The sequence below is a fragment of the Melanostigma gelatinosum genome (assembly GCF_949748355.1).
Source record: "Melanostigma gelatinosum genome assembly, chromosome: 3".
NCBI classification, from domain to species: Eukaryota; Metazoa; Chordata; class Actinopteri; order Perciformes; family Zoarcidae; genus Melanostigma; species Melanostigma gelatinosum.
Genome location: NC_136636.1, coordinates 3,669,784 through 3,679,314, shown reverse-complemented (window position 1 = coordinate 3,679,314; position 9,531 = coordinate 3,669,784). Strand labels below are relative to the sequence as shown.

The 9,531-nt window shown below is 44.9% G+C and overlaps 1 protein-coding gene across 1 annotated transcript; it reads left to right on the top strand.

Moving 5' to 3' along the window:
* The first annotated feature begins 410 nt into the window (after positions 1–410).
* On the top strand, positions 411–4,308 carry mych (myelocytomatosis oncogene homolog). The gene is made up of 3 exons (XM_079265823.1): positions 411–616; positions 2,210–2,780; positions 3,685–4,308. Exons 2-3 carry the CDS (start codon positions 2,225–2,227, stop codon positions 4,269–4,271), a joined length of 1,143 nt encoding a protein of 380 aa, XP_079121949.1. The 5' UTR covers positions 411–616; positions 2,210–2,224; the 3' UTR covers positions 4,272–4,308.
* Positions 4,309–9,531: the final 5,223 nt, after the last annotated feature.

Below are 9,531 nucleotides of genomic sequence, written 5' to 3'. Positions count from 1 at the left end.
CTGTGATGCGAGACAGGCAGACAGGCAGACAGGCAGGCAGTAAGACACCCGGCACCTCCTCTCAATCCACGTGTGTTTCTGTCGTAACTTTTTTTACCCGCCATCATTTTCCTGGAATCCCATCCTTGCAACGGGAGGTATCCCTCCGCGGTGCAACCTACCACATAGTCCCCCGACTTCGACGCGAAAATAACCGGACTCCCCGTCGCCCCCGGTTTTTCCGCCACGACTCAATCGAAACGACAACCGACGAAGGGTTAACGGGCGACAGGTTTGATTGTCGCTCGTGACTTTTTACCGGTTTTCGCGTTTTGGCGCGATTTTGGCCCGCAGCGGAAGGACACCGGCTGGTAAGCGAGGATATAAACCGAGCGATCCCGACGCACCACACCCACTCTGTCTGTGCTCAGCGGAGGGAAGAATAAATCTGACAGGATATAAACACCATGCTGCCCGGATCCAACTTTAATTTCACACGCAGAAAATCTCTCACGAGCCGATAACTCCACGCTGGTTTCCCTACACACCTCCCTCTCTCCCTGTGGACTTTATTCGGATATTTCGTTTCACGCCATTTTCTTCTCATCTGCGTGCGTCTCCAAAAAGACCATTGAAGGTAAGGCAGCTGCGTAGAGGAGTTACATTTACTCATGTGGCGTTTTAAAAAGTCACCTCATTGTGCGTGTCGTGTATTGCTGGTTGTAATTTGGCGTTGCATGTGGTTTAAAATGTTGTATCGCATAAATGCATTGCTGGGTTCACGTGGAGACCCGGCGGAGCTGAAGCTACGTCTGGTTTAAATGACCTGGATCTGCACCCTTTTTTTGGGGGGGATTTTTGTAGTCTTGCAGCTTGTTTTTGTGCATTGGCTCGTATCTCTCACACGGAAACACTAAACTAGTGTAGACACATGGTTTTATGCGTCTTGACGTTTTTAGTAAATGCGTCGAAAGCTGTTAAATAGAAATGCGTGTTCAGTTCTACCGAGTCTGGTGCAAAGGCATGCAGCCAACGCGACCCCACGGACAGTATCCCGCTGAAGTGCATCTGCATTCAGAACCTCGTTGGGAAATGTGCAGTTTATTATCTGCCTCGGTTTGTCTGCTCTTTACGCTGGTAGGTCCTGTGAATGGCATGTATTCGTATGCGATTAACAGTCATTTATTGTTAAATGTGTGTGTGTGTGTGTGTGTGTTTCGTCATCATAAACGCCATTAATTACTGTTTTTTGGCGCAGACTGGTCTGTATTTGAGTTGTGGCTCCGGTTTCCCAGGCTGTGGTGGTAAAGAAAGGCATCTTTTGAAGAAGCCCGAGCCTGTCTGCAGCACGCACACTGCTGCTTTGTTCTCCCACACAGGCTGCTACACATGCACATACCAGAAGCCTCCAGAGGAGGAGCGCAGGAATCCCCCTCTGTTGGTAGGACTGCATCTCAGGTCGGGTCGGTTTTAGGGAATTCATTTAGAATCGGAGGACTTTTGTTGTTTTTGATTCGGGATTCATTTTTTAAAGTTTATTTCATAGCATGACTCATTCAGGGTTTATTGTAGGCAGCATGTTCGGCCTAGTTGGTGCTCTGTGGGGCTTTTTCAATGGTAACTCTGGCTTTGTGCTCTTAGTATTTAAAACAAGTAGTGAGAGTCTCTGGATGTCCTGCAGGGGGTCTGTGTCATGTATGTGAACCGGTAGCAGAGAGTTTTAACTGTTGAGCAACTCCTAAAAAAAACCGTGGGGAGGGGGGGGGGGGGGGCACAAAAGCAACCCTTTCTTTATCTTTGGGGTTTTTGGTTTCCATGTCAGACAGCAGCCGGGCTCCATCTTACAGGTGTTGAGGAGGAAACCATGTCAATTGTGGAGAAACTGTAGAGTTTCTTCCGCCGTCTCTCCCAGCTGTTCCTATGATGTCATGGGTGGGGGGAGGGTGTTTATAAAAAAAAAAGAAGTTTTGGGGTAAATTACGGCCTCCCCTGGGGCGCAGTGGGGGCGGGGCTACAGTGATGTAAACACAGATAAAAAAGTGCCCCACTGCCGGTGAGAGTCAGTCTGGAGAAACTGGTTTGGACTTTCACTACATCACGTGCTGCTGCTGCTGGGATTTACTGCCTACTACTGACACGGAGCTGCTTTTAACACACTACCGGCTCAGCCGCTCTGGATTTAAACGTCACTCCATCTCTGATTTTTAGTTTATTTTGTTTTGTTCTCCAGATTCTGCAAGCAAACATGTTGCACAGCTTCTCCCAGTCGCAGGACTGGCTTTACACGGAGCCGCTGCTGTTTGACGACGAGTTCTGCCAGAGTTTGATGAAGGACCTCCAGTCGCTGCCGACGCCCCCCCAGTCCCCGCCGATGAAGACCGGGCTGGGCGGCGGCTGCAGCAAGCCCCTGTCCAAGGAGGACCAGCTGAGCTACGTCTCCGACATCCTGCTGGAGGACCACGACATGCAGCTCAACTGGAACTGCGACTTCTTCCACTCCGGCGGTGCCGCCGAGAAGGACGGCGAGCCCGGCAGCCTGCCCTGCTCCCCGCTGGAGGAGAGCGGCGAGGACTGCCTGTGGCAGTGCCTGGCGAGCGACAAGAGCCTGGAGGAGAAGCTGGTCTCCACCATGCTGGGCTCCAGCCCCCTGCTGTCCGACATCAACACCAGCATCTTCGAGGAGATCGCCGGCTCCACGCTCGACTGCCAGAACCTGATGGAAACCCAGGAGCCCAGCGAGGTCACGTCGGACTACGGGTCCACCGGCGGCGAGCTGTCCGCCTACTCATCCAGCGACTCTGGTGAGTTCACACCTCCTTTTATATCCATTTCTGAGAGTTTAGTCAGAATGTTTGGACTTCTTATGAGTCTTCAATCAGTGGTTCCTTTAGATCTTATTTCAAACAAAATGCTAATTATATTTAGTATTGTATTGTCAGTGTGCTTATCTGTATAAACACTCCTCGGCCCACAAAAGCCTCACTGGCAGTTCATTGATAATTCAGTTAGCTTTAGTGGCACCGTGCCCAAATTGTTCTTTGCACTCAGCCTCATCTGGGCACCGGCCGCCCACCTTTTTTAATCTGCAGAAGCCTTTTTTTACGACTCGAGGATGTTGTTTCAGCAGCGTGGGCGTGGCTTCAGCCCTCCGCTGAGTAGATGAGAGGTTTTAGGAGAGATAATCGACCGAGGAGGGAGGGAGGGAGGGCGAGCCATGTTCGGCGGTAACTGTTGCGGCTCCATCCATTAACTCCTAATGAGTCATTTTACCGACTCGAGCCCTCTGGCATCCTCTGGCTGTGAACCAGAGAGGAAGAGGGCAGACCGGCGTTTACTGGAATGGTCTTTTTTAGGATCGCTCATTCAAAATATTGTTTAAAAAATTTGACCTTTTTGTATTTTTAGCTTTTCAAAATTACACTATTTTTTTCATTTTAACAGTAAATAGCTTTTAATGCGCGAATTTGACTGAAAATACTTAATTTTATATTTTAAAGCATTAAAACTGTTTCTACATTTAGCTGTTGCTGTAATTCTGCCCGTCTGTTTACGACAGACTTTAAGTGCGAGAGAGAGCGCCGCGTCCGCGGCGGTGTGTTGTTTACAGTCTACACTCTTGTTTGTGGTGTCTCTGAAATGTCGAAGGTCAGAAAACAAATTTCTTGCACTCGTCTCACCCGTCTCTCGTTTCTTCTTCCCTTACAGAGGAGGAGATTGACGTGGTCACTGTGGTGCGCTGTTCATCCGGCGCCTCCCCTCGGCCCTCATTGGCCAACCTGTCTGTCCGTCACCAGAAGCAGGAAGAGGAGAAGCGAGCTCTCCAACGCCACCACTTTGAGATCCACCTGCAACACAACTACGCGGCGCCGTGTCCCGCGTCTCCTTCGTCCTCGTCCTCGTCCAGCAAGCGCTCGCGAGGGAGCGACAGCTCGCCGCGTTGTCACCGCTCCTCTCGCAGCTCGTCTTCGTCGTCCTCGTCGCGGTACCACCACCACCACCACAACCATCAACACAACTCGGCGGAGACGGAGGACGAGGAGGAGCGGCGGCGGACGCACAACGTGATGGAGCGCCAGCGGCGCAACGAGCTGAAGAACTGTTTCATGCACCTGCGAGACAACGTGCCGGAGCTGTCGCACAACGACAAGGCGTCCAAGGTGGTGATCCTGAAGAAGGCGCGAGACTGCATCTACGGCCTGGAGGACGAGGGCCACAGGCTGCAGTCCAAGAGGGACAGACTCAGCGCCAAACAGGAAGAGCTGACGGCCCGGCTGGAGCAGCTTCGCAGCTAGTCATCGATCCAGAAGAGACTCGTTTTTTTAGCCGTTTAAAGAGACAATGTTTGGGGGGGGGGGGAGGATAAGGGAAGAGACTTTGTACAAAGACAATGGGGGGTTGTGCCGGGACAAAGGACGGCGTGTCAAGAGCGCACAAAGTTTTGACATTTCAAGGATTTTCTGGTAACAATAGGTCTGGACTGTATCGACTCTCTCTTGCTGCCATGGACATAAACAACACACTCGTTGCCTCAGAGTTGATCATTCTCATGCCTTGACTGCTGAAGAGTTTGTTTTAATGTTTGAAAAAAGGATGGCGCTAGTAGATTTATTCTAAATATATATTTTATTTTTTATTTGGCTGAACGCACACTGAAAGAAGGCATCTCTTTTTGGTTCTTTATTTCATCCCATCTGGGTGTTTTTGTTACTTTTGTGGGGATGCCAAATGGCAGCAGCCAAATAACTTGAAGCCACATCAGCTCAGTAGTTCAATGAAACTTGAATATTGTGTTTTCAGGATGTCTCTCTATAGCCATACTAACCAGTGATCCCTCCGCTCTGACAAGGTGTCTGGTGGTGGCTTCAAAGTTATTATTTTATTTTCAATTCCAGATTTTTTTCAATTCCAAAATCCGATGCTCTTTGAATGTTTTTGATCAGGATTATAAACACGGTTCTTCAGTGTGCTTTCAGCCCTACTTGGCCTCAGGCGGACCCCCTCGGGCCCGACACCACTCTGTTATCAGGTTAATGTGTGTCAGTGACAGTACTGTACAGACCAGGTTTAAAACTGAATACGCAGCATAATGCTGGGCCTCGCCTCAGTCCACCTCCAGCTCAGTCACTTCGTGTGTGTGTGCGTGTGTGTGTGTGTGTGTGTGTGTGTGTGTGTGTGTGTGTGAGAGAGAGAGAGTAATTACTTCACGTAATATAAGAATTGTCTGAAACTGTTCAAACTAGCCATATTAAGCAGATTTCAGGTTTTGAGCTGGAAAGTGGACCGAACTGAGCCGTCGTAGCAAATCAGCCAAAGTCGGGACGGGAGAACTTCTGCGTGACGTTTAGATTCTTGCCACAACAAGGAGGGCCACACGGTTGGTGTCCTGCTGTTTTATTGAACGGTTGTCGTTGGAGGAGGCCGATACTGTGACGTTGAGTCCCTTTTCCTAAAACCATTTCAGTGCAAATGTTTATTATTCGACAACCTTTTTAATGTTGCGATTCATTTGTCGGCGACAGTCTTTGGTCAAAGATTGTTTGTGAAATTGTCCCTCGGCATCAAACGTTTCAGCCGTCAGAACATTTTGTAATTCAATTAAAGATTGGTTTTGCTTTCTAAGCAGATGTCTCGCATGATTTTAAAAGTCTATAAAGTGGAAGTATTGTCCGTTTCAGAACAGGATTTGAGCCATGTATGTGTTGCATGAACGAGGGCGGCTGACTAACATTCCCCCGTGTTTGTTTTTAAAGATGGACCACTTTCACTGGCACCATTTTGTGCCCAATCAAACTAATTATTTTTGCTTTACATGGACACAAAGTAGCCGCCGAAGTGACCAGTGACACAGACTGATATATTAAACGATATAAATTCATGCTGTTCGTGTTCACCAGGACGTGTTTCGTCAAACTTTGGTCTGGATTTAGAATTTTAAATATCGACAGTGGGGTTGAAATGTTTAACTGAAAGCCATTTTACTCTAAATGTCAATTATTGCAGATGTTCTGCATCTTGTTCAGGACTTCTTGTTTCCTGTTTGTTCGTGTCGCTGTCTTGTTAAAACCTAATCGGTTTTGTTTTTTTAAAGAAGCGTTAGCTCCTGTTGGTTTTTCTTCCAAACGTCTCCCAATGTGTGTTTTTGTTGTTTTCGTGGTGCTTCAGTCGTAAAGAGTCCGAGGTTTTAACAAGACAGCAGGGGTGATTTTTGTTCTTCACATGGAAAAACCTACCTCCATCTGGCCTCTTTTTTTCTTTTCTTTTTTTAAGAAAATGTTTATTTTTGTTATTGTATCATAAATTATTTTAGTCTTTTTCTTTTTTTTAGAATTTGAGGATTGTAAAGAAATGTTCTTTATCAAGCAGCACTTTTTTTAAATATTGATGTAATTAAAGAATGAATGAGAGCTAGAAGTCTGGTTTAATTGTTCACACACAGCCATTGAATGTACAGTACAGAGTGACATGAAGCAAGTTTTATGTATTTTAATGTAATTATACACTTACTCACTTACTAAAGCTCATACTGTTAAATGAAACGTAAATGTAAAGATCTTAATACATCACTTTCAAATCTCTTCAAAAGATAAATTAAATCGTGTGTGTGTATATATTACATATTTTACAAAAACAAATATTCCCATACAACTAAACTGCACCCAAAAGTGCTGGAACTATATATAGAAACATAACTAAAGAATGCAACAAAAGCACTTCATTGAGTTCAGTCAACAAAGCTACTTTGTTAAGTTTACTGAAAAACTTCAGTTTGCCCTGAAATGAACACGAGATTGAAACAAAGGTAAGTTTAGGCAATGAAACTACGTATTTAGGTTTGGTAAAAAAACATCGAAGTTTAGCATAAAATTTTTGCTTCCATGTAAAGAGGTTCAGAAAGAACATGAAATGGATGAAGCAACAGAGTTGCCAGATCAGATTGTCTACTGTTTCACAACTCAAAAACAATTCAATAAAGATTACAAAAATTACAACCTTGCAAAACAGGTGATGCTTTCATCAACTTATCCAAGGTGCTTGGCGGAGGTTGTGCCAAGCACCAAAACCTGCGCGCTGCCTACATTGCCAACGAAAACTCATGTCAATCTAATGTCAATGTTCTCTAATTAAATGAGTCAACAATAAAAAGTTGACTGAATTATTTTTCTGGGTTTTTAACCATGAAATAACAGCATGTTTGGTCACACAATATTTTCAATACCATGTTGACAAAAGAATCCCAAATTTCATCTACCAGCTAAATTTCGTCAGAAGTTGCCCAATTGGACTGAAACCAGCCCAATCTGGCAACACAAGCAAGATAAAAGATGGGGAAACGCATGTGGTAACAGTCCTTTAAGTCTCACCGTGTGTTTTTTTAATGATTAGTAATTTTCTTTGGTACAAAGGAAGGTGTGTCTGTGTTTTCTGATATGTAGGTCAAGACGACTGAGTGGATGTGACTGTCAGGTGTTTCAGATAGCAGCTAACGAATCGCTTCATATGCCATAAAGGCCGTTTCATCAGCGAGCGACAGATTAGGTTTGTTATTTTATGAAAGGATGCAGGGAGAGGCCTGATAGTGACTGTGCTGAATACACACAAACACAAACACACTTATCTCAGTATGTTACAACATGAAGTTAGTTTTGTAGAAGGTTTGGCGCCAGTTGTAGGCGTTCATCTGTGTTTACACTTCTAATTTACATGCTATAGAGAGGCGAAGTCCCGCCCCTTCTGTTTGACCATATGTCTGAAAAAATATGAACGGAAGTCAATGGCAAGAGAAAAAAAATGTGTAGTTTTAATTGTGTCATGAATAACACATATGATGTTTGTCAATGTAAAAAATGATTTTGCATGTTAAGAAAGTCGCATTCTGTTGTAAAACTGTTGTGAATATGTAATTAGAAAGACGACACGCCCTAAAGTCGAGTTAAGTGTGCTTGGTGTGCTTCGTACCAGAATGTCCTCAAACAAACGTTGAGTACATTCTGAGATAACGCTGCTCTTGTGTGTGGATATAGCCATGTTAGCTAGCGAGCTAGCCAGCCGAGCTAATGCCTGTGGTTGGAGTCGGTATATTGTGCGAGAGGAGACGTAGTTCAAAGCTAAATGGTAACACGATCATTTTATGACAAACTGCGATTTTCTTGACGCGCAAACATTTTTTTTTTTTAATTGACAAACATATGTGTAATTCATGGCACAATTCAAATGGGATCAAAAGAATATTTGTCTCTCGCCGTTGACAACCATACATTTTTTTCTCCAAAATAAGGTCCCATGGGGGAAGGGGCGGGACTTCACCACTTTAAGTGTCTTGATCTTTTATCATCTTATTGCTTCTTCCCATGCTGTGTTTTGATAACTGAATCATACAGGTTTTTACTACAGTCAGAGGTCGTAAATGTTTAAGAGACCTGAACCCATTGACAGCATTGTTATCGCCCCACATCAACAGGACTTTTATTTTATTGATTGAGTTATTCATTTTGACTCAGTCCCACTTTACAACATCCTGCTGACACAAATACTCACTAGAGCGCCAAACGTGGATTAATCCGCCGCAGAAAATAGTCCCCAACAAATATGTTTGTCCTCGCTAGAAACAACAGTGGCCAGCTGTTTTAGGGGGGAAAGAATACAATAACTATACATTTCTGAGACATTTATTTTTAAAAGATGCAAGCAATGGCTAGAGCTATTTATGGCTTCACTTTCTTTTTGTGTCGTGAATTCTTTCTAGCATAAAAACTTTATTGGCACTTATTATTAGGGACATAAATTGAGCTGCTGCTCTCTCTGAAGGAGGAAACTACAAAAAAAAGCCACGGCCGCAGGGCAGAGTATTTGATTTAGTTAGATTTTGGGTGGAGTGTCACTATAAAGTCAAACTCTAACAGACCAAGACCAGTGTGTGTGTGTGTGTGTGTGTGTGTGTGTGGGCGTTTTACAGTAGCTTGACTGTGTTTGCTTCTCATGTGGTTCAGTGAACCCAAATATTCTGACTCATTCATTCTGATCCGCCACATCATGACAGAAAGAGAGAGAGAGAGAGAGAGAGAGAGAGAGAGAGAGAGAGAGAGAGAGAGAGAGAGAGATGGAATGGAGAAATGGAAAAATAATACAATAGAGAGGGGAGACAAATGAGAAAGAGAGGAGAGGAAAGATGGAGACAAAAAGTGAGGAGCAGAGGATATGAAGAGAAAGAGAGAGAACGAGGAGCCATGAGGCCGAAGTTCGTCCCCCGTTTTTTATTTTCCTACAGTGCAGGAAATAATGACAGAGCGCAGGGAGAAGGTTCGAACACAACTCGGTCCAAACCACACTCTGAATACAGACGCTGAGCCACAGCACAACGCACACACGAGTCATAAACGGAAAGATGGCTCAGCAACAGTTGTTCCTTCACGCAGGAATGCAGCTGTAGTGAGCTACAAATGGTTTCCAGTAAGTCGTGGCCCAAAAAAACGGTGTCAGAAATTGTCCAACTGTACAAAGAAACCACTCTCACCACCGCACGGGCCAATTTAAAATGTCCACCGTCCATCAGCA

What these genes read in the sequence shown, in the direction of transcription:
- mych (XM_079265823.1), top strand. Translation starts at nt 2,225, where the DNA reads ATGTTGCACAGCTTCTCCCAGTCGCAGGACTGGCTTTACACGGAGCCG. An exon ending in CTACTCATCCAGCGACTCTG is followed by an intron (nt 2,781 to 3,684) that starts GTGAGTTCACAC and finishes CTTCCCTTACAG; the next exon opens with AGGAGGAGATTGACGTGGTC.